This window comes from Heloderma suspectum, chromosome 1, assembly GCF_057233095.1.
Source record: "Heloderma suspectum isolate Gila_16-S chromosome 1, 16-S_ref, whole genome shotgun sequence".
Taxonomy (NCBI): Eukaryota; Metazoa; Chordata; class Lepidosauria; order Squamata; family Helodermatidae; genus Heloderma; species Heloderma suspectum.
In genome coordinates, this window is record NC_139458.1 from 380,882,425 (window position 1) to 380,905,958 (window position 23,534).

At 45.7% G+C, this 23,534-nt stretch overlaps 1 protein-coding gene across 4 annotated transcripts in view; it reads left to right on the forward strand.

Annotated features, from left to right (window-relative positions):
- Positions 1–17,316, forward strand: part of CAPN11 (calpain 11) — a 47,732-nt gene extending 30,416 nt beyond the window's left edge. The window contains exons 7-22 of one of the 4 annotated variants that reach the window (XR_014786862.1): positions 313–396; positions 482–567; positions 1,106–1,180; positions 1,475–1,635; positions 2,120–2,298; positions 3,697–3,908; positions 4,636–4,675; positions 5,043–5,108; positions 5,861–5,918; positions 6,048–6,112; positions 8,141–8,209; positions 8,375–8,453; positions 10,631–10,747; positions 12,426–12,484; positions 14,367–15,439; positions 15,551–17,310. Coding sequence is in view for 2 of the 4 variants with exons in the window: in XM_084828471.1 (XP_084684597.1) it covers positions 313–396; positions 482–567; positions 1,106–1,180; positions 1,475–1,635; positions 2,120–2,298; positions 3,697–3,908; positions 4,636–4,675; positions 5,043–5,108; positions 5,861–5,918; positions 6,048–6,112; positions 8,141–8,209; positions 8,375–8,453; positions 10,631–10,747; positions 12,426–12,484; positions 14,367–14,393 (1,377 nt within the window). In the remaining 2 variants the exon portion in view is untranslated. Of the gene's footprint in view, positions 1–312; positions 397–481; positions 568–1,105; positions 1,181–1,474; positions 1,636–2,119; positions 2,299–3,696; positions 3,909–4,635; positions 4,676–5,042; positions 5,109–5,860; positions 5,919–6,047; positions 6,113–8,140; positions 8,210–8,374; positions 8,454–10,630; positions 10,748–12,425; positions 12,485–14,366 lie in introns of all 4 variants that reach the window. The other 3 variants (XR_014786861.1, XM_084828471.1, XM_084828472.1) reach the window with 3 other exon arrangements.
- Positions 17,317–23,534: the final 6,218 nt, after the last annotated feature.

A 23,534-nucleotide genomic window follows, 5' to 3' on the forward strand; every position in this document is an offset into this window, starting at 1 on the left:
TCCTGGTTTAGAGGTGGAATCTGTGGAAACTGAGCATCTGTCTTTCTGCTGATGCGATAGTACCCATGACCTTTATATCCTTTTGAAAGGAGCAGGTACTGAAGAGTGTTTGCATTCTCTTCGACATTCTGAAAAGGCGTTTCAGTCAAGCTTCTCAGATGCAGTAATAGGGCCAAGGTGTGGTCTGCTGCTAGTATATTATGTTTAGCAGTTATTTGGTTTTGTTTTCCTTCTCTGAGTGTCAAGAAGCATGTAATGGGGAGAGGATACTTTAAGCATGTTGACCAACGCAACATATCCTTTTCTTCTCAGATCACAAGTGCGTTTGACATGGAAGCAGTTACTTTCAAGAAGCTAGTGAAAGGTCATGCCTATTCCGTCACAGGATTTAAGAATGTGAGTTTCTCTTCATGGGGTTGTGGAGACCCATTCAAGGGCTTAGCCAGGTGTGTAGGTTGTCTGATGTCTCATCTCTTGACAGGTGGAACATCGTGGGCGGCAGGAACAGCTCATTCGCGTAAGGAATCCCTGGGGTCAGGTGGAGTGGACTGGAGCCTGGAGTGATAGGTGGGTTTGACATGGTACTGCAGCAGCATTGGCTATGACATTTGAGAAGGACCCCATCTAGTATGGGCCCTAGGTGGCACTTAAAGTGATTCACAAATGTGCACGATGACCTGGGGTTCAGGTGGCGGTTTGCATGTGCAAGTGAGCCATTGCATATGAGAACTTCCATATCGCTTCAAACACAATGTTTTTTTCCAATGGAACCGGTTCATCCCGGTAGCTATGAGCTGTCAAGGAATGGAAGATCAAGTAAGGGACCTTGTACCAAGTCAGACCATTGGTCCATCTAATTTAGTGTTGTTTACCCCGACTGACAGTGGCTCTCCAGGATTTCAAGCAGGAGTCTTTCCCAGTCCTACCTGGAAATTCCAGGGATTGACTCTGGGACCTTCTTGCATGAAAAGCAGGTGCTCTGTCACTGAGCTACAGCCCTTTGAGCCAGCCTTTTGCCACTCCTTAGAGGTGATATTCTTGGATAAAATCGGAAAGAGCAGCGTGGGGGAAGCACACTGTAACTGCCTTTCTGCTGCCATCTTAGCTCTTCTGAGTGGAGTGAAGTGGATCCTGATCAGAGGGAGGAACTGCAACTGAAAATGGAAGATGGTGAGTTCTGGTAAGTTCCAAAACTCACGGTACTATTCATTATCAGTATATGTATGGTCATATACATGCATGTGCCTCTATGGTTCCTAACTCTATGGCAGCATATTCAGAAATATTTATTGTCAGTTCTTGTAAAATTGTCTCCTTTTGTGTTTGTACCACAAAAGTGGTTCAAGAGTAGCAATGGTGGGCATTTTCTTTTGGCTTCAAGGTTCCCAAAGCATTTGTGTGGCACTGGCTTCATCATGTCTGTTTCTGCTCTTGCCCCATCTCTATGGCCTCACCCTGCTTTTTGTCTCTGCAGGATGTCTTTTCGAGACTTTATGCGTGAGTTTTCCAGACTAGAGATCTGTAACCTCTCTCCAGATGCTTTGACCAAGGATGAGCTGAGCAGATGGCACACCACCCTGTTTGAGGGCACCTGGCGCCGGGGCAGTACAGCTGGAGGCTGCAGGAACCATCCAGGTGATAGCAGCTTTCTATCCTTCCTCTACCCACTTCTCTTTCAATGCTTATGAAAAGATTCAATAGTGAAACGAAGGTTAATATAATTAAACAGAGTACAGGATTGCCTTAAAACATTTGGCCATACTGCCATAATCCATACTCTCAGGGAGGAAAGAAAAGGTAGTCATAAACTTATAAATTAGAGCTATTGAATTTTTGATAAAGCTGGAATATATCTTCTTGGCTGCCACTGCAAATAGGGCTGCTATATAGGTAATTTGTGGTTGATTATCAGCCAATAATTCCACCACCCGATCATGGGGAGTTGGATAAATGTATTGCTGAAGAATAAATGACAAAACTATTTCCCTTGGGTCCAGATCCAATGGGCAGAGGAACAAATAATGTACCAGATCTTCAATCTGATTACCACCAAAAATTCATTTCTGTTCTGCTAATGGGATTCCCAAGTATCACTGCAGTCTTCCCTCTCCTCTTGTAGCGACATTCTGGATTAATCCACAGTTCAAGATCAAGCTCTTAGAAGAGGATGATGACCCAGAGGATGATGAGATGGCTTGCAGCTTCTTAGTGGCCTTGATGCAAAAACACCGGCGAAAGGAGCGCCGAGTTGGAGGGGATATGCACACCATTGGCTTTGCAGTCTATGAGGTAACCCATGTGGCCTCCTGGAATCCCTCTCTTCAGCAGCAGAGTTTAGCAGACACTGATTCCTATTCCCTTCCTGAATAGGACAGCCTAGCAGCAGCGATCCATGTGATAGTGACCTCATGATGAGACTACTGTAATGCACTCTATATGGGGCTGTCCTTGTGCCTGGTTCTGCAGCTAGAGCAGAATGTAGCAGCTAGGATGCTCAGTGGCGCACCTAGCTATACACATATTACACCTGCATTAAAAGAAATGCACTAGCTGCGTATTACCTATTGAGCCATGTTCAAGGTTTTGTTGTTGACATTCAAAGCCCTAAACAACTTGGGACCAGGATACCTAGCCAACCATCTTCCCCCATATACACCAAATCGACCTGAGATCTTTTAAGGAGGCCTTGTTGGTTGTCCTATTTCAAGTAATGGCATGTGAGCAGGCCTTCTCTGGAAGACTCTCCCATGAGAGGTGCGAGAGATGGAAACTATGGCAAACTTTAAATGCCTCTTGAAGACACACCTGTTTACTCAGGCTTTCCCTGATGTGTAACTGCACTGCTCAGTTTTACTGTTGCTGTAATGTTTTTCATGTTTTTCATGTATTTTATATTTTTATATTGGCTTTTATATGGTATCTTATGTAAACCACTTAGAGACCTCATGATATTAAGCAGTATAAAAGTAGCTTAAATAAATAATGTTTTCTCTCTCTCTCTCTCTCTCTCTCTCTCTCTCTCTCTCTGCAGGTTCCTGAGGAGGTATGTCCTGAGCCACAAAAAAAAAAAACAAAAAAAACATTATTGAATTGTGTGTGAGGATGGAAACCTCAGAGCTGGTGGAAATGGGTTGAGGCAAAGATTATTCTGTTTTCCTAATTATTCTGGAAGGATTCTGAACAGTGTGCTTTCCTCTTGCTCGACATCAATAGTCCCAATATATGCAGAGCTCCTTGTATACACAGCTCTGAGGATGAAGGATTACTCAGGATAAACCAAGATAGTCAAGGCTATATGCATTATGACCAAATAAAAAAGATCACAATTCTGTACCAGATATACCCATGTTCTGTAACCAGGTCCAGTTAAACAAAAACAATACATACACAAAATAAGGAAATGCTTGTGTAATTCTGCTTCCAAGATTCAGGCTGCAAATGTGCGTTCCTTTCGTTAGGAGGCCTTCCTGCCTGTGACTATCTCTTGTTCAAGGTGGGTTTTTTGATTCCCAAGACCTACCCATCTCCTTTGTGCTTTTACCTCTGGGGTGTGTGTGTGTGTGTGTGTGTGTGTGTGCACGTGTGTCTGTCTGTTTGGGTACATGTGTCTGGTGCATAGGCCCCTTGTTGTCTTGATGGGGATGGACCTGCCCATCTGCACAGCTGTATAGTACACTTGAGCTGCTTCTCTCCCAGTCCCAGGGCTGCCAGAGTGTTCACCTGAAGAAGGATTTCTTTCTGAGGAACCAGTCTCGGGCACGCTCTGAGACCTTTATCAACCTGCGGGAGGTGAGCAACCATATCCGCCTGCCCCCTGGTGAATACATCATAGTGCCCTCTACCTTTGAGCCTAACAAGGAAGCAGATTTCATCCTGCGTGTCTTCACAGAGAAGCAATCAGACACAGAGTGAGTCCATGCTCTGTGTGAGCTACTCTAATGTTATAGTTCTTTGTAAACAGGTATAGGAGCATCCTTCATGCCTGCTCCAGGGAGGTTTCTGTCCCTCTGCTCTGTAAGGCTAGTATCCTAGTGTGCACATATGCTCGCAGGAGTGGCAACTCATGCAACAGCTCTATTGCGCTTTAAAAAATAACCCAAAGTGAGCAAAACACTCATTTTCAAAATGGGGCAGGCCAGCGGAGTTTGCAGAAGGGAATTTTGCTGACCTGTCCTGATCTGGAAACAAGCATTTCCACTAGTTTCCACGGTTATTTTTAGAACTGCCAAAGCCCCATTGCACAAATGGTTGTTCCCGTGAGTGTGATGGGACCGGTAGAGGTGGAGCAGCCCTGTGAATACCACCCTAACTCTCTGTGGGTATCAATAATAGGTGAGAAGAACTGCTGGGAGATGGGGAAAAGTAATGTTGGAGAAAAGATTCAAAAGCTGGTAGAAGAAGAGACCTGGCTGTGTGCCTCTCAGTGCCATGATCCTTAACAGTGACTTTACATGTTTAGTGAGTAGTGCAGTAAACTTCCAGATGTGTACTGCTCATCCTTAGACTCTTGAGTGGGAGGCAACTACAGTGGAGTTCTTTCCCTCTCAAATCTCTTGACTTCTGCCAGACTGCCCTCCCCTTTCTACAAGTTCACCTGCACTAGAGTCCTTCCTGACAGTATTCTTTATTCTTCAGGGAGCTGGATGAGGAGATTTCTGCAGATCTGCCAGATGAGGTAAGAAACCCAACTCAGGAGGGACATTTTTAAACTCTCGCACTTCTTCTCTCTACTCTGCTTTTGATAGCTGTGGGGTGGGCAGATGTGTTAAAGAAGCCTGGTACCAATTTGCTGCGGCCTTTAAAGCTACTTTTTAAATTAGCCTTGCTGGTAAAAACAGGCTGGGCTGAAAGATGGAGAAGGGAACAGAATTGTGGGAAGGAGGAGAGTCAGCTGCTGGAGAGAGAAAGGGAGGCTTGGGGAGGTGACTAAATGGCTTTTAATGATGAAGGAAGGGGACATGAAGCTCACCATTCAAGCCTGGGTTTGTTTTAGATAGTAGGAGAATGTCTTAACCTGCTCCTCCTGGTTTGTGTTTCCTCAGGAAGAAATCTCTGAGGATGACGTGGACGAGAACTTCAAGAACATGTTCCGGCAGCTTGCGGGAGAGGTAGGTTCTGCAACGCAACATTCCTGTGAATTACTCCCCCTTCAATTGTTGTGATAGATGAGTAGGCAAAATAGCGACTGATGGCTGTGATAATGGGTAAGGGAGCAGGTGTCCAGGGATCAGCTCTTCCGAGCCACTTCGCTATAGTGCAGCATTCCCTAAACGGGTGCCCTCCAGATGGTTTGAACTTCAACTCCCATCAGCCCCAGCCCTCATGGCCATGGTCAGGAATGCTGGCAGTTGTAGTCCACAACATCTGGAGGGCACCAAGTTGAGGAAGGGGGAATGTAGTGGACTGAGCACTAGGGTTGGACCAGGACCTCTCTGTAGGGGCTGCCCCCAAGATCACCTATCTTACAGGGCTGTTGTATAGATAAAATAAGAGGAGTAAAAGCCATGTACATCACCTAGAGGTGGACAGCAGAGGAAGGGTTGGATTAAATGCCATAAATACATATCATGGAATGGAAGCACCCTATTAGTAGGAATTTTCTGGTCTCTGAAAGAGGATGTCAGTGGCTAATTGAAATGAGGCCTTCAGCCTGGAGCATCCCTTAGTCAGAGAGAATTCCTGTGACTGTACAACAGTGATATGGCCTTCCACAGTGTTGTCCAGAGCCATCCCTTCACACACATTTGCAGGCTGCCCAAGACGGGGTCAGTGCCTGAAAAGTTATGTTTCCTGCTCTTGCAAGAGGATGTGATTGAATTAGAAGTGACAGTGACTAATGTTCTGCTCTCCCTTCCTCCAGGACATGGAAATTAGTGTCTTTGAGCTCAGGACTATCCTGAACAGAGTCATTGCCAGACGTAAGTGCTTTTTATCTGGTCTACATGAAGGGGAATTGCATGTTCCTTCTCCACACGCATACCCCACTTTGCAAGTGTCACTTTGGAAAGGCATGAATAACCATGCCCCCCTTTTCTTCCCTCTGCCAGACAAAGACCTGAAGACAGACGGTTTCAGCATGGATTCTTGCCGTAACATGGTCAACCTAATGGATGTATCCTTTCTGCTGTGAATGGATCCCTGCAGAAATGGAGAGGGTTTTCCTGGTCAAAAGAAAGCAGAGGAGTGTAAATCTGCTCAAAGGATAGAATTTCCAGCAAAGGCAGTGGTGCGAGAGAGGAGAGTGGTCTCTCCTCTTAAGCCTAATAGCCTGAACACACTGTGACCTTTTGAAGAGTGTTTGTTCATAATTTATGAAAGCAAGGTGGGGAATCTCTAGAGGTAGCTGGGTCTTTCTTCCTTTAAGTTGTAGAGCTCAGTCTTTGGCAGTTGTTTGCTATTGTACAGAGTGTGTGTGTGTGTGTGTGTGTGTGTACACACACTTGTGATAGAGACAGAGATAATCCTGGCTCCAAAACAGGCCATAAATTGTTTGGAAGTTGAGATTGTTAGGATACTGTGGGAGCCAGTCTGTATCAGAGATTATGCATATTCCTTAGCTCCCCCTGACCCTGCCTGCTTGCAAAAGCCACGTATTTTGTGGTGATGCCCATGTGTCTATGTCTGTGTGTGAGACCTGCCCAGTTCTATCCTGAACCCCTTTCCATTTTCAGAGAAATCTGTACTTGCAGCCTGAGCCCTTTTGTAATGTTGCTGTTGCAGAAATATGTGACAGTGGAAGGGCCCAGGCAAAGTGGGCAGAGCACGCTGTCACCTGGAGTGAGGCTCTGCCAAGGTTACGGGTGCAGAGAGTTGGGGCAGAAGGTGGTGACAAAGTCCAGTGAACCAAATATGCTGCCTGCTACTTGGTTTCTTCCCTCTTCTGTTTCCAGAGAAGCACTGCTGCGGCACAAAGTGGTCAGGATTGATCATTTGGGAGCGGGGAGCTCTGTTTACAGGGGAGTGGATTTGAGCCATGAGTTGAAGCCAGTCGTGTGGCTATTCTGACAGGAGACGCTTGAGTGCTTACATTCAGGAAGTGTCAAGGTCTGGTCAGGACACGCCATAGCTGTGCAAGGTACCTTTCTGATGTCTTGCTTAACGGTCGCTGCTATCCCACTCATCTCCCCCAACCTGCCCCTGTGGGAAGTTTATTGAAGCCATTGTGAATTCAGCACAATTCTTACGGGTTTCGCTCATCTGCCACATCGGAGTGGCTGCACTTCTGAGCTCCCTGTGCAAGCACAGAACTTTTATTAACTAGGCAAAGGTGCTGCGCGGTGTTGTGTCCAGCTATTGCTGCTGAGAAGGAGGTGAGGGTGGGATGAACCTGGTAAGCCTGGAATCCTGCCAACACTGCTACTGCTCCCAGCATTCCTCATCATTGGCCATGGCGGTGTCAGGGTGGAAACTGAGCCCATAGAGCCCCAGAGCAGTTCTGATTCTGATGAGGATCAGCAATCCGTGGGAGAGGAGCCAGCTCATCCCTCACAGGCACAGCAGCTGGCAGAGGTTCCTCCTACCGCCATTCCTGAGTTAGATAGTGATCCTAGCAGTGAGAAAGTGCAGGAATGAGGCTTGCTAGATGCTCGACGCAGACGCAGAGAGCGACGAGCGATGGAGGGCACGGAAAGGATGCGTAGCGCCCGTTTGGCGCGCAAGCAGCGGCCACCTCCCATGGACCCAAGGGAAAGAGGGAGGATCTCTCCCTAGCCCATAAGTTCTGGGTCTTCAAGTGACTCTCTTTCAAACGGGGATCAACTGCCTATTCGAAGCTTAGGCCACTCTGCTGTTCCTTGCTTTAGTCGCTGGTGATTAGCATCTGAAAGAGTCATTAAGTTGTAAAAGGATTAAAGCTTTGAAAAGAATCCTTTCATCTGTGTCTTGAGTTGGCTATTGAAGTGTACTGAAAGAGGCCGCCAGGGCGCTCCTGACAGGCAGTTGGGGCTGATAGGAGTCAGAAGTCCAAAACATCTGGAGGATGCCATGTTGTGGAATGCGGGTATACATGCTGTGACGTCTTCAGCAGGTTTGAGGAGCTGGAGCCTCTGCCTTCCTCGTCTGTCCACTGCCTTTCCTCTGGGCTTTGGGACTATAGGTCTCCCTCTTTTGTGTTTCTCTCCTTGACTCTTCTGCTCTTCAGAAAGATGGCAGTGCTCGCCTGGGCCTTGTGGAATTCCAGATCTTGTGGAACAAGATCAGGAGCTGGCTGGTAAGGGAGGCAAGCTTTTGGGGGGGTGGGGGGAGGTAGGTGTGTGTGTGTGTGTGTGTGTGTTCAACACCACTCTTTTGGGTGGGAGGGAGTACTTAGAGAGAATAATAGGGTTGTGGGGAAAGGAAACGGAATCTCACAGTCTTCTTTCTTTTGTTGTGGCAGAATGTCTTTCGCCAGCATGATCTGGATAAATCAGGCACTATGAGTGCTTATGAGATGCGTCTGGCTTTGGAATCAGTTGGTAAGGCTGGAAGGAGAAGTTACAGAATGCTGTGATGGTGGTGGGTTGTTGGAGACCTTATCAGCTGAAGTGGCTCATGCATCGACTGTGCTGTGTGCTTTCAGGACTGGGGGTGGAGGAAGAGCCATCTATGAGTAGGCTGAAGCCCCACTCTCAGAATCTGAAGGCAGAGGCAGTCAGCAATGTCATCTGAAGGCGCAATGGTCCTGCCTCCCAGATCGTCCATATGAGACAATAGTGTTGCTTCTAATCTCTGGTTCCAGCTCTACCTCCACGCCTTGACTTGGCGCAACCTTGAGGAAGTTCATGGGAGATGCAGTCCATGGTGTGGGTAGAAAATATATTGTCTCAACTTGCCATCATCCAGTGGCCCAGAGACTGGGGGTACTCTCTGCCCCAACCAGCAGGAGGCAGGATCTTTTTTAACTAAAGAAGACAAACCTGAGGGGCTGGGCTAGGGGGCACCTTCCCCTTCTTAAGGCCAGTTTTTTACTGCGTCCATGGTGCTTGGAAGCAGGTTGTTTGCTGGGTCTGCCCCTTAGAGCAGACCTGAAGGAAGATAAAATGAAGAAACAAAAAAGGTGCATCGGCATGCCTCTCAACCTGAGCTCCACAACGACCATCTCTAGGACTTCGATGAAAGTTCTGGACAATGTGACAATGCCAAAGGGCAGCGTGCACCACTGGCAGTGTCCACCTCCACCCATAAATAAATCACAGGAAATGGAGTGAGCTGCTCGGAAGGGAGTATGTAGATCTTTGAGCTCAAAGGATGAAAGGAATTTACCCAGCACTGCAGCCCGGAGGATGGAGTTGAGAACCTTCATCTTGAAGCGGCAGACTCTTAAAAATCTCTTGACTCTCTAGAGGTCTGCAGACAAGCTTGGCAGTATGAAGAATAGCTGACAAGCCTGCCAAATGAGAAGCTGTCAGACTTACAAGTCTGACAATGCATTTTTCTGGTAGATGGGAGGATCTTCCTTTTCATCCCATTGTCTGCCTCCGCAGAGGCTTTGTCCATATACTCGCTGAAGCATCGGGCTGTAAAGTTGCCACAGGTTCAACAAGTATTGATTTTATTTTCAGCAACTGACAATAAAACTACCAGGACCTGATAAGACTAACATTAAAAAGGCCCATCATATGCCATCAAATGCCTGGGAGTAGAGGAAAGTCTTAACCTGGCACCAAAAAGATGACAAAGACGGCACCAGGCAGAACTCACTGGGGAGAGGGTGGGGATGAGATTTCCTCAAGGTGATTAAGGGAGGCAGCTGTGATAGCTCAAAATCTCTCAGAATGGAGAGTGGTCAGTCAGGCTGAGGCTCTAAAAACAGAGAGAAAAAGGATGCCCTAGTAGTGACCCAGGGCATTGGGCTACATGGCTCTACTTCTGTGTTGGCCTTGAGGTCCAGTGAATCCTAAAGAAGACGTCACCTTCCAGAAGTAAACATAAGCCTGGAGCCTACTTTACCTCCAGGAGTCAAGATCCCTCGCAGTCAGAGACATAAGAGTAGATGTTCAGCAGGACTTTGCTAGGTGAAGGTACCTTACCTGGTTTGTCCAACAATTCCCAAATTGTCCCACCCTGTAGGCTGACTAGTCTAGATTTATTGCCAGGTTCTGGTTAGGCCAGATGAAGTAAGGATTATTATTGGACAGTAGTTTTTGTCCTTAGGGTGGAAATTGGAGATGCCTGCTAGCCCAGCTCCTCAGTCTAGTCTTCGATTTAAAAAGTTCCTGCCTCCTCCTGGTTGGAGCAGAGAGCAGTCTAACATCTGGACAACTGTCTGATGAACAGGTAGAAGGAGAATTCACAGGTAAGAAAAAAATATCCATTCAGTGACGTGGAATGATGTCCCTTCTGAGCATCCCTTTTTGAATCCAGACAGGACATCTAGCAACATCTGCCTTCTGTCTGGTAAATGTAGGCCCCAATTCCAAGCACTTGATAACTGGTAAGATTAGGCTGTTGCCAAAGACATAGCAGCTGATGATCTTGTAACCCTACTCTCCTGTGTTCCTCCATGCTAAATCCATTTTTTCCTGGGAATATTAGTCTATTTTGACCCCAGTGTCTGTCCTGAATCACATTAAGGTAGAGGCTTCCACTTCTGTACTCCTGGTTTTCCTTCTGGCAGGCTTAATGCTCATGTCTATCCATTCCTACCTTTTAGGCTTCAAACTGGACAACAAGTTGCATCAGGTGGTGGTGGCACGCTATGCTGATGAGTCTCTGGGTGTGGACTTCGACAACTTTGTCTGCTGCTTAGTCAAGTTGGAGACGATGTTCAGTAAGTGCTTCTGTAGCTGGGCCTGAGGAGGCAGCCATCTCCAAGGGCAGTTAGCGAGTCCCACAGCATGTAGGGATGCTCCTCCAGACCTGAAGTGGACATGCCTGTATTTCTCTCTCAATGATTGCAGCTGGCAGGCACATGATAGCTTGGTGGTGTGAAATGGCTATCCTGAATAAACTACAGCAGAGTATAGATAAGCTTGATAACCAGTTGAATTCCATTCAGTTGCATCATTTGGTTTCTCCATGAGATAAAGAGAAAGGAAGGAAGAAGCCCTCTCTTGCTAGGCTTCTACTTGAGGTAGGCTTAGGGATACCAGTCTTCTAAGTTTCATCTTAAAGTTGAAAGTATCTAACAATACTGGGATGGGCCCTGAGAGGAGATCTTTTCCCTACTTGGCTGGCCATTGTTTCTGCAGTGACTGTCTTAAAGTCTGTCAACAGTGTGAATCACCTTGACCCTTGCTTAACTCTATTAAGTTAACCGCACCTAAAAAAAAGGATATTGCAGAGTTGAAAAAGGTGCAGAAAAGGGCAACCAAAATAATCAAGGGACAGGAGCAACTCCCCTGTGAGGAAAGGTTACAACATCTGGAGCTGTTTAGCTTAGAAAAAAGGCAAGTGAGGGGGGACATGATCCAGGTGTATAAAATTATATATAGTGTGGAGAAAGTGGATAATACTTTAATAGTAGAAGTACGTCAATGGTACATAAGGCTATCTATGGGTACTAGTCCTGATGGTTATATGCTACCTCCAGTATCAGAGGCAGTATGCCTATGTACACCAGGTGCTGGGGAGCATGGGTGGGAGGGTGCTGTTGCACTCATGTCCTGCTTGTGGGTTTCCCACAGGCAGCTGGTTGGCCAATGTGTGAACAGAATGTTGGATTAGATAGGCCTTCGGTCTGATTTATTATGGCTGCTCTTATGTTCTTAAGTGTGTTGATATTTCAACTAAAGTTATAATATATCATTTTCTGATTGGGGGGCCATCTTGCATTTAGCCCAGACTTGATGGGGGGAGGGATCCCCTGCTCACCTAGTTAAGGCTTCTTTGTTATCCCTGGTGTATGCATCAAGTGCATAGAAGGCTGCAATGCTGTGTACGCTTTCCTGGGTGTCAGCCCTATTGACCACAGTGGGATTAACTTCTGAGTAAATGTGCTATGGTCAGCAGGCTGCAAACTATCCAATATGCACTAAGGAAGATCAGCACGAAGATAATTGTTTAGAGGAGTTCTATTTGGAAATATTGTTCTTACTTGCTCATAATTAAGCTCAGTTCAGTGCTTACAATTCAGCTTCTCAGCTGAGGCCTTACTCCAGGTGCTGCCGCCTTTGGAGGCAAGGTGGGCAGCTTCCAAGGATCGATCATTTCTGTAGTGGCAATCTAGCTGCGTCACTGCCTCCCCAGATGTAAGAACATAAGAAGAGCCCTGCTGAATCAGACCAAAGGTCCATCTCATCCAGCATTCTGGTCATACAGTGGCCAACCAGATGCTCCCAAGTAGGATATGCCTACTTTATTATCTTTTGGACATCAGCTAAAAATAATCTTCTTTTCCCTAGCTTGAATTTGTAATGTGCTTTGGGGATCAAATTGATAGGAAATGGTGGAATAAAAATCCTTTGAATAACTAAATGGATCTCCTGTCTGTTCTTGAAACTCTGCAGGATTCTTCCGTAGCATGGATCCTGAAGGGACAGGCAGTGCTGTGATGAACCTCAGTGAGGTAAGACAGTTAAGATAGGCCCTGAAGATGTGACAGAAGGTACATTTGGATTAAAAGCGTCTCCCTGCCCCTGACTCAGAAGACAACAAGGGGATGAAAAGAGGCAAACTTTTTCTCCTCTGTCAGGAGTCTCTTCATGAGACTGTCCCATGTGACAGATCCCATGGAAAGTTATTGATAGAAATGGATCCTTCTTTGACAAGTTCCTTGTCCTAGTGTCATGGGAAAAATGCCAATGATGAGCTGGTCCCACTGCTGCAGCTTTTCAAAGCTATGGATCAGAATATTCTTTCTAAGGTAGCTGGGTGAGTTGGTAAGACTCACCCAGCTAAGTTGGTAAGATCTGTATGGATTTAAGGGGACTATGTTGTATACCAGCCAAAGGGGAGGATCCTCCAACTTTCAGGCTGTTTATTAATCCAAACAGAAATGCATTTGGAGATGCAGGAATAGATGTATGGGGGAATTTCCAGGATAGACAGAGCTGCATGTCTGTGTAGAGGTGGTAATGAAAGCCAGGCGATTTGATGTCACTCAGGAGGAGCATGCAAAGAGGGAATTGCATAAAGCGAAGAGCTGATTCCTATGGTACCCCAACAGAGGGCAGGGAGGAAAGGATGAAGAGCTTTCCCCTATGGAAACACTGACGTATTAGATAGGAAGATAAGGATAGGGTCACATTGTGGGCCATTCGTTCATTCTCTAATAACAGTACTAAGCTTCCTGCAAAGGAACACACAAGAAGAACCCTACATGGGATTTGGTCTCTGGATGAGCAGGCAACCGGATTAGCAGCATGTTCTAGGATAGGGTTGGGGAATGTGTGGCCCTCCAAATGTTGTTGGACTGCAAGTCCCATAATCCCTCACCATTGGCTATGCTGGGTAGAGCTTATGGGATTTGCAGCTCAACAACATCTGGAGGGCCACATGTTCCCCACCCCTATTCTGGAACATACAATGAGAAAAATAGTTGGCATGAACATACCCTTGATGACAAGATTACTACAAAGCTTGACCTGTCTCCAGAATACTGTGGCACAGACTGAGACTGTGCTGTGCCCCATCCTGCAGAACACTTAAGACTAGAGTCAGACAATGTCTGTTGGTTTTTAAGAGAGCTGAAAGTGGTTTGAGAGAGGCCTTGCTTGCCTGTGTATGTACTTCTTTGGTCTCACTGTTACTTCTGGTCAAATAGGCTTTACAGATTTTTAAAAATATGTTCTTATTAAGTTTTAAACATAACAGTAAACACAATGAATATGGGTACAGTGAGCTGACAATTCTCAGTAAGACTCTTCATACACATGAGACCATTTGTATTAAGCTACAAAGAAAAACTCCCCCAAGTGTCTAGTCCTACTATGTGTAGACAGATCTGTCTCTTCAAAAAAATGCCTGTGACATCGGTGGATTACAGTCACAAACCCCACCCCACCCCCTGTTCGCATATGTTAAAAACAGAAACCAAAATTCCATAAATCGGTTGTGTTTTTAAGTCCTCTAGCCAATTTGCTATGGTGAGTCAGTTTTTCTGACAGGCTATTTGTTAAATCCTGGCATGCCACCCCTGAAGTTCAGAGCTGGCTTTCCAATGTCTTGCAATTTTCATACAAGGAGCAGTTAATAATAAAAAAAATAGTACAACTTCTTTGTAACCCTGTTTACCAGAGCAACCCCTCTTTCAAAGCACCTTTAGCTCATTTTCTGAGGGTTTAAAAACAAAACCCTGTCTCTGTCCTCTGTGGATTGCTCCCACGCCAAAATGTGGCAAATTGCAGTCATGAGAATTCGAGAGACCCTTCCTAGATCAGATGGGAGCGAGGACAGATTATATCCCAGTTCCTCATCTACCTTCTCTCTTCCCTTCTTTTCATCCACAGTGGCTGGTGTTCACGATGTGCGGCTAAAGCAGAAGTGGAACTTCGCTGAGACGAGCCTTTGGACTGGGCTGCCTCAAGTGCCTCCCCTATGTCCGGCTGACAGACCTAGGGTGGCCCCATCATCCCTCTCCCTTCCTCATCACCCCATTGCTGAGCCCTGAGCCCACTTCCTTTTCCCTCTTGACCACAGACACAACAACAGTCCCTCCTGATTTAAGCTCCCCCACATCACTTACTGGGGATCAAAGCTCCTGCAGGGAGCAGAGCAGCGCGGGAGGCAGCTCTTTCCTGCTGTGAGTGTAGCTTGGGATGCCACTTCGAGGAGCTGGGGAAAAGCGAGAGAGGGGCATTGATGCATGTTGGGTCCACTGCATGCAGGCTGTAGTTTAGTTGCCCTTATGCAGAGCGGCTGCCTTCAGAGTTACCAAGGGGCAGGGGCGTGTTGCTTCCTCTGAAAGGTGGGCCTGTTCCCTCTTCACTGGCTGCAGCTGCTGCTGATTTTAACCTTGCCAAACATGCTTGCCTGCTTTCTTCTCTGAGCACAGGGTATCTACCTCTTTGCTTTTTCTCTAGTAAATTTGGTGCGTCCTTCATTCAACTCTAGAAGAGTCCTTTCTAAAGAATGGACTGCCGCCACCCCCCCCCAGAAGGTGGTGAGGTCAAGCAGTTGCCAAGACTACTAAATAAGCTCACTGCCCAACAGTGCCCACCCTTCTCACTGCAGGGAGCATCCAAGAGGTAGTGTGAGAGAGTTCTTGGTTTGCAGACGCAGCCTCTTCCACATTATGGGACAACTCTGAGAGGCCCTCAAGGAAGCACACGCATGCACCCCAGTTCCTGGAGGCAGAGCTAATCGCCCTGGCACCAAAACACGATGCTGCAGATCTGGATTGCTGTGCTCTCCTCTTAGAGCAGGAAAGGCTAGTAATGCAGGCTCAGCTAAAGAAAGAAGACAGAAGTTGTCCTGTTACGTTTGTGAGAAAACTTGATTAGAAATGGGGCAGGCAACCTGTGCCATACCAGGAGATACACTGGCCAAAAAAGAGACTGCTTCAGATATCTAAAGTGAGACAGTGCTGGCATCATTAGCACCAAATACCCATAGTAATTTAGGATGTAATCCTATGCATGTTTAGGCAAAAAAGGTCCTACAACTCCCAGCATTCCCCAGCCAGCATGGCTAGCTGGGGAATGCTGGGAATTGTAGGACTGTTTTTCTATCTAAACATGCATAGGATCGTGCCTTTAGCCTCTTAAAAGCTTTTAAAAGCAATCAAAACAGGAAAGCATAACAACTGTGAAATGCTTTCTTATAGTTGCATGTTTACCTCCACTAGAGTTTGGGCAAGAACCCTGTACTGTTTTCTGTTTTATTTTTAAGTGATTTTGTATTTTACTTTTCTTTTTTAAATAGCAACACTAAAACTTTCAAGAGTCAAATAGGGCCAGCTGGAGGCTGCCTAGAGTGTCTCATAAATGGTAAGCAGCAGACAGACTAGATGGCAGTATCTAGACTCCTAGGTTCTAGATGTTAAGAATGAAGCCTGCTGGTTTTGGATCTTTTCTGTCCCCTTGCCCTTTCTGTAGGGTTCAACGGATAGGCTGGGAGCACCAGATGCTGTAGCATCTCTGAAGTTATAAGGACCTGATCACTGCATGCCTTGTGGAAAGTACTCTTGGAGCTTTCTTTAGAAGAGCAAGATACATGTACAATAAACAAAGAGGCTAGCATAACCAAAGGACAAAGCCCCTTTCTGGATACTGTTCTCAGCCCTGCCTCTAACTTGCTTTGTGACCCTGGCTAAATCCCTTTTATGGTGCAATCCTATACATCTCTACTCAGAAGTAAGTCCCATTGCATTTAATGGGATTTACTCCAGATAAGTGGGCATAGGATTGCAACCTTCAAGCTTTTTGAGTTAACTAGCCTATGTAGGAAAATTGTGGTTGCCCCCTCTAGTTTCATTGGTAATGTCTGGCACTATTGGTAGGGAGCTTATTCATTTCATTAGTTGTTATAGGTGCAACATGACAGCTCTATAATCAGTCTCAAAGGGGGTGGGCAGGGATTTCCATGCCAAAACTAAACCATACATAATAAAATGTGAACCTGCTTTGCATGAACCCTGTTTCTGAGATTCATGTTTTCAGAGGCTTTCACAAGGGCTAGAATGACAGAGCAAAATGGAAGTCCAAGGCTGTCAGAGAAACATTGGAGGTGAGATCTGGGTCATCAGTCAGGTCTCCGGTGGCAAGTACTTCCAACAGCAGGAAACAGAGGAGTGCAGTGTGCTAAAGCCCTTGTCCCTGGCTGTTGGAAGCTCTACCATCTTCTCAATCCATTGCCAATGCATTTCCAAGTTTACCTGTCCCATATGAATATTAGATACCTCACTAAAAGGAAACTGAAGAACTTCAGGATGCCAAATTCCCATTCACAAATCCAGACTTGCAGCCACGTTGTAGATGGAGAGGATATGCACAGCCTTGGTCATGTGGCTTAATCCTTCATCCACGAGGAGGGAAAAACAAGTCAGCAACATACAGGCTAGGGTGCTGTGCTTAATGGAAAGGAGGTGCTTAGATTAGCTGTAGCAGAATTGGAGTTGCAAAGGGGAACCGTAGTGAATCTGATTCTACTGTTCTCTCTCTCCCTCCTGTTTCTCATTGTTTCTTCACCCCTTTCTTCACTGCCCTCCTGCTGTCATTGCAGCAGCAGTGGGATATTCCCCTGCCCAACATCGGCCCCTGTTCCTTCATGTCCCTTGTCTATATCCCAGCTGGCAGTGGCCTTAGTGCTTTGTTACAGGGATCCGCCCCCTCCTGCTGCCTTAGAACTCCTGCAAAACATGGTTGCAATCATAACCACTTCAGCTCAGATAGCAGGGCTGCCTCCTCAGCCCAACTTGCAACATATGTGAAATAATAAATACAAATATACCTAATTCTGTCTGTGCAGTAAGTGTGTTTGTACGTACATGCTTATTCTGATGGTATAGTTAATTACTGTGGGCAAATTTGCTTATTAGGAACTATCTGTTAAAGCAGCCTTTAAATATCTTGTGCAGAATACTTTAAAAACAATACAATATTGTATGAAATAGCTGAAATATACAGTATTAAGGAAAACTGGTTAAAATGCCTGCAGGATAAAAAGGGTAATGGATAGGGCAGTGCACCACTATGGTCTGAATCCCAAATCCTGAATCAGATCAGGGTGATTTGGACTGAATCGGTCCAGTCCTGGAATGGGGGGCGGGGATCAGGCCAAAGCAGGTCAGATTGATCCGAAGCGCCTTGGCCTGATCTAGATAGCCACCCCAGCACCCAGCCACGCAGACCCCCTGCTCCTTATCTGGACCTGTGGGGAGTGCCCACAGCCATTGCCATCTTGGAGGGAGTCGCCATTTTCTTTTTAAATGGTGACTCTTCTTCCAGTAATTAAATGTTGCGTAGATTGCATCCATAAAGGGGCCATCTACGCAACATTACAGGGCCATTTACGCCTCCAAAGCGGGTCAAGGAGTCTCTGCACAGACCCTTTGTTGTTGTTGTTCAGTCGTGTCCGGCTCTTCGTGACCCCATGGACCATAGCACGCCAGGTCTTCCTGTCCTGCGCTCTCTCCCGGAGTGTGCTCAAGTTCATATTCATTGCATCGGTGATGCTATCTAGCCAACTCATCCTCTGCTCTCCCCTTCTCCTTTTGCCTTCCATCTTTCCCAGCATCAGGGTCTTTTCCAGTGACTTTTTCTTGGCATTAGGTGGCCAAAATATTTGAGCTTCAGCTTCAGTAGCACAGACCCTAGTAATGGGTATTTTGGTTTGATAAGGTAGAAGTACAAGAAACAAAACAAAGTTGTAATTCAGAGCTGTGTTGTACCAAGAGCAGATGAACGCTTTACCATTAGACAGTGGATGTTTTGTTCATATGATCCATCTGAAGTCAAGTATGATCTTCACTCCATTTAGCAGAATGGGGTGGGGGGAGAGGTACAAGGGGGAGACAGAACAAGGCAAAATTAAGGTACGTGGGGCACTGATGTGAAGATTATTCTTCCCTGGGGGGTTTTAGAGTGGTCTATTTCCACATGTCTCGGGATTATTTTTTAACCAAAATCCACAGGTGCACAATACCTTTATTAGGACCAATCAAAATGCTACCAAATTATGAACAAGCTTTTAAGCCTGGATATTAAGTGTGGGGTGGGGAAAGAATAAAAGCTGGCTTGGTGTTGGAGCCCTAAAGTCTGTCACCTGTTATTCCTAGACAACATATTAAAACTGTGACCAAAGCAGATTTCATTGGATTAAACTCCTTTAAATGCTATGCAGATTTTCAGTTACAGCGAAGGATGCTGGGCCTAAAACAACACAGTGGCCAATTCCCTATTTTTTAAAATATAAAATCCTGCAGTTGCCCAAATCTGGCTCCAGATTTTATCCAGAATCAGCTTTCTGGATAAGCTTTTCTTTTTTATCCAGAAACCACTAGGTGGCAGAATGGTTCCTTTCCTCTGCTCCATCTCTTTTCCTGCTACCTGGCAGTTGTACCATGTCCCCTGAAGATGGGCTGAATTCCAGCAAAGTTGTCCTGCTGGCTTAAACTCTGGAAGAAGCCTGTATTGGAGCTAGTGGAGGAGGAGGCTGACTTAAGAAGGCAGGGAAACATTTGCCTGATTGAGCATCATCTCGCTTGCAAAATGATCACAGCCTTCATGCCATATAGTTTGGCCATCCATACAGCTCCAACGTGTAGCAGGAGGTGGAGGAAGAGGTGGAGAAAAAGGGAACTAAACAAGCACAAAGGCCCTTGGCCACTTCTTAATATTTCCCTCCTTCTCAAAGAGGTTGGATGCTAAATACCTGCCTTATTATACTGGCCTAGTAGAAAAGAGGATGCTAGAGAGCTACTCAAGTCATGTGTGCCCTAGTCTTCTGGACTGGAGGACAGCTACCTGACAGAGGCTAAAAGAAGCTCATGCAAAACTCACATGCTTCAAAGGGCTTGAGGCCCCCTTGTTTTTAAGGGATCTGAGGCAGTTCCATTGGTGCCTTTTTTAGTGCAATTCTGATCTGGCAAATGGAGACAGAACAACATATAGATAATTGCTATGAAACAATGGGGATAATTTTTCCCTTAACATTACTGTGACACCAGCCCCAATTCAACGGGGTTGTTGGGGAGAAGTCACACAATGAGTTCAAAAGACTGGCAACTAAGTCACAGGTACAAATCAGGAAGGTCCCAGTTTGAATTGTGTGTTTGCCATGAACTCGCCTGCTACTCTTCTCTTAGTCTTAGTTTCCACATCTGCAATACAGGAGATAATAATACTGACTTATCTTACAGTGTGGTTGTAAGGATTGCAACTATATCATGCAGCCCTCCCTAACCTGGTGCCCTCCAAATTGGCCATGCTGGCTGGGAATGATGGGACTTGCAGTCTAACCTATCTGGAAGGTACCAAGTTGGGGAAGGCTGAGATAATGCATGTAAAACACTTTAGAAGCTTGAAAGTGCTATACAAATTTTAAGTATTTTTCACTGTACCATGCCCTCTAGTCCCCTGCAAAGTCAGTGGAAGGATGAATCACTTGCAAGGGGCTTCTGGTTGAGGCACCTCCAATGACAAACTTTTTTAAAAAGGCAAAGTTCTCAAACTGGGGAGGGGGGCAGGAATTGCTGAGTGGGAACGTGCCCTTTTTTCTAAAAGGAATAAAGTGAATCTTTTATTTGTTTATTGATTTCATAAAATGTATACCATGCCTTTTCCTCCAAGGCAGCTAATGACATATAATGCAAAAATATGAAACACGGTTTTTAAAAAATTAAAACAAAAAGGCAAGCTAAGAAGTAGCCAGAGTAGCAGATAAAATACCAAACAACTCAGTCCAACAGAATTTAAAAGTCTGTGTTTGCAAGATCTCATTAAAAAGCGTGCCTCTCCTGGCGCAGGGAATTCCATAACCTGGGCACAGCCCCAGATATGTAGATAGGCACCTCATTCATCTATATCCAGTATAAGAAATAATTTATGAATGGTTCTAAAATTGTCCTGAATGTGGCATCCATCCCAGGCTTAGTGTGTTACTCCTCAGGAGCAGTATCCTAAAGCAAGTTTGGGGAACCTACGCCCTGAAGGCCAGATCTGTCCCTTTGCTTAATTTTATCCAGACCTTCAAAGCTTTCAAGAAGGCAGGCAGGAGGCCAGTTCTGGGCAGCCTCCCCTTTGAGAAGAGCTTGAGGATTGGACCGGCTGACAGCCAAGTTTATCTGTGCTTTCCATCCTCAGGCAGGAGGCTGCCCAGTGCTGGGTCACCTCCCATCTGGGGAGAGCTTTGAAGGTAAGATTGGACAGGCTGACACCTGGCCAGATCCACACTTTCAAAGGTATCCATCTTTTCTATTTGTGTGCCACCTGAATTGATTCCCCCCCTCCCCGTGGCTCAACGGCCTGTGATCAGGTGGGGGTTAAGTGGCCAACCCCTGCTTTATGGGCACTTGAGGCAGCCACACTGAAACATACACCTGTGTATTGCAACTGTGCTGAACACACTTCCAGGGGCTAATTTTGGCTTTTCTAGCATAGCCTGAACCACAACTTTGGTCGGTTTGTTTCTCGCACGCGCGCATGAGCATGCGCACACACGCAAATAAGTCTCTGAGGGTGCAATTGTATGCTGGCTGGGGAATGCTGGGAGTTGAAGGACTTTTTCCTATCTAAACATGCTTAGGGTTGCACCCTGAAAGGCTTTTGTCTGACAATGCAGTCCAGAATATTTGATCTTGTCTGGCCCAGAGAGGAATTCCGGGAGATCGAGAGGCGAGACGGCTTTCTCTTGTATGTCAGGAACCGAATGGTGTGCGCTGCTGCTGGTCCAGAAATGTGCATTAAAAATTCCTGGCTTCAACCATTGCAAGAAAGTAGCTGTTAATGTTCACCCCAAGCAATTCGTTTCATGGAGAAAGATCTAGCATGGAATGCCATTCAGCTTGGAATGTTTATAAGCTCTTGTGGATCACCAGCAGACACTTTCTGTGTTCCTTCAGCAGTGAACGCTGATCTCACTAGGCAGGCCCAAGCGAGGAAGCCTGTGCCAAAGTTCCAACAAGAGTAGATTTTGTTCTTTTCCACCTGGCCGTCGCCTCTGTTCAGTTCTGCAGTCAGGGTGCTGTTTGATGACGGCTAGTGGAGGCTCTGGGAAAATCGAGAGTTTTCTCAGAAACCGCAGGATTAACAAGAAGGGAGCAGAGAGAACCCTGTATTTCCAGCACGCTGGACGTGAGAGACTAGACCACACAAGTCACTTGCCCTTGGGTAGGCCTTGGAAAAGGGCAGAGTTTTTTTCCTGTGTTTTTAGGCTGGCTGCGTCTGACAGCTGGATAAAAAAAGCTTCCAGGAAACTTGTAGAATGGTATAAATGAAGACGGTGGAGTTTAGCGTTGCTCACCAAACACAATTTTGAGTTGGGTTGAATCATGTTATTCCGTACCTGGTTATTTGCACCCAGAACTTTTAACCACCCCACATGTGGGCTTGGGTGGGGGGATCAATAAGGGGCAGTGGTGCCATCAGGGCAGGATTAGGAGCAAAATTCGAGGGCCCCCAACAACAGAATGAGAAGGAAGAGGGCCCCCAATTGCAGCAGAGCTGGCTTATCACATTTTGAAGTATGAAGTAGTACACATGACTATCTGAAGTGTGTGTATTTGTGTGTAAGACCAGAGTCCAAAATTACCAGACCCCACCACTTCTGGCAAGGGGGGGCAGTGACAGTTGAGACAGCCTCCCAGGAGAAGCCATTTGTTTAAAGCTGTTCCCCATACACCCCAATAAAAGAAAATGGAGTGGTGAAAATGACTGTGACTTTGTGGGAAGATAGTTCATATGAAAAGCTTGCTATGTGGAGTAGCATTTTAAGTACCCTCCCATGGTGCTGCTTGCATAAATAAATCAGTCCTCAGGGAAATATCTAGCTTAGTTTTTAATTGCTACCACCTATCAATTTTAGGCAGTTTATAAATAACAAAGGGTAAGAGTAAATGTAAGAGGGTTTTCATTTGGGAAAGGTAGAGGAGAAGGCCCATCCTGCCTTTTTTAGAGCCCATGACGTTTTCTACATATGGCATTTATTGTGCGTTTGTCATTCCCTACTCGTTGTTTACAAGTTCTTCTGATGATGTCGGGACCCTCCACTTTAACTTCTGTTTTTAAAGAGCAGTTTTGGCTAGGGGTTGTTTTTTTTTTTTAGATTAGGGGAAATGCAGTATTTGTGAAAGTGGAAGAAAACACTTTTTCTACTTGTGCAGTTGTGCTATTTCACTATACTACAGTGCCACCAAAATGTTATATAGTGGAAAAGCAGGAAACTTTGTGTACTGCTTGGATCTCAATTCTGCAACGAAACCAAAAGTAGATACAGCGGATTAACAGCCTCATGTAGAAAAGACGCATATGATTATTACTCAAGTGCACTGATATTTCATGCCAGTTCATCGACGGTATACATGGTGTGATTATTGGTATAAAGGTTAAATGGGTCAACGTGTAGGTCAAAGGCACAAATCCCTTTGCTGAGGAAAAAAAAAAAGAAGAAGCAAGGATGGCTGATTTGTTTTGATAACATCACTATGGTTATTATGGGGCATAGCTACAACAACTGTTCTTTAAAATACATTGCAATTTTGCAACTGATCTTTAAAGAGCACACCTTTAAATTTTGCTGTGTATTTTGCCCCACCCCATAAGCAAACCAAAGTTGTGTCCCTGGAAATATGATCAATGTTCTTTATTATTTACTGCAGCTTTCTCCAATCTGGTGCCTTTCAAATGTATTTGGCTATAATTCCCATCATCCCCAGCCAGAATGGCCACTGGCTATGCTGACTGGAGATTATGGGAGTCATCACCAAACACATTTGAAGGGCACCAAGTGGCGTAAGGCTGATTTGCCATATTTATAATGGTTCCCAAGACAAAGACAAATTGAAGACAATCCACAATTAAAACAATTCAAGCCAAATTAATTAATGAAAGGGGTGGGAAATCTTCCCACGTTATTGAGAGTACAAATTAGCTCACCTTAAATACCTAGCTCTTGCTTCAGCCCCTTTTCCTTAAAATACTGGATGAGTTCTTCCCTCATATAGATTCTATATGTGGTAG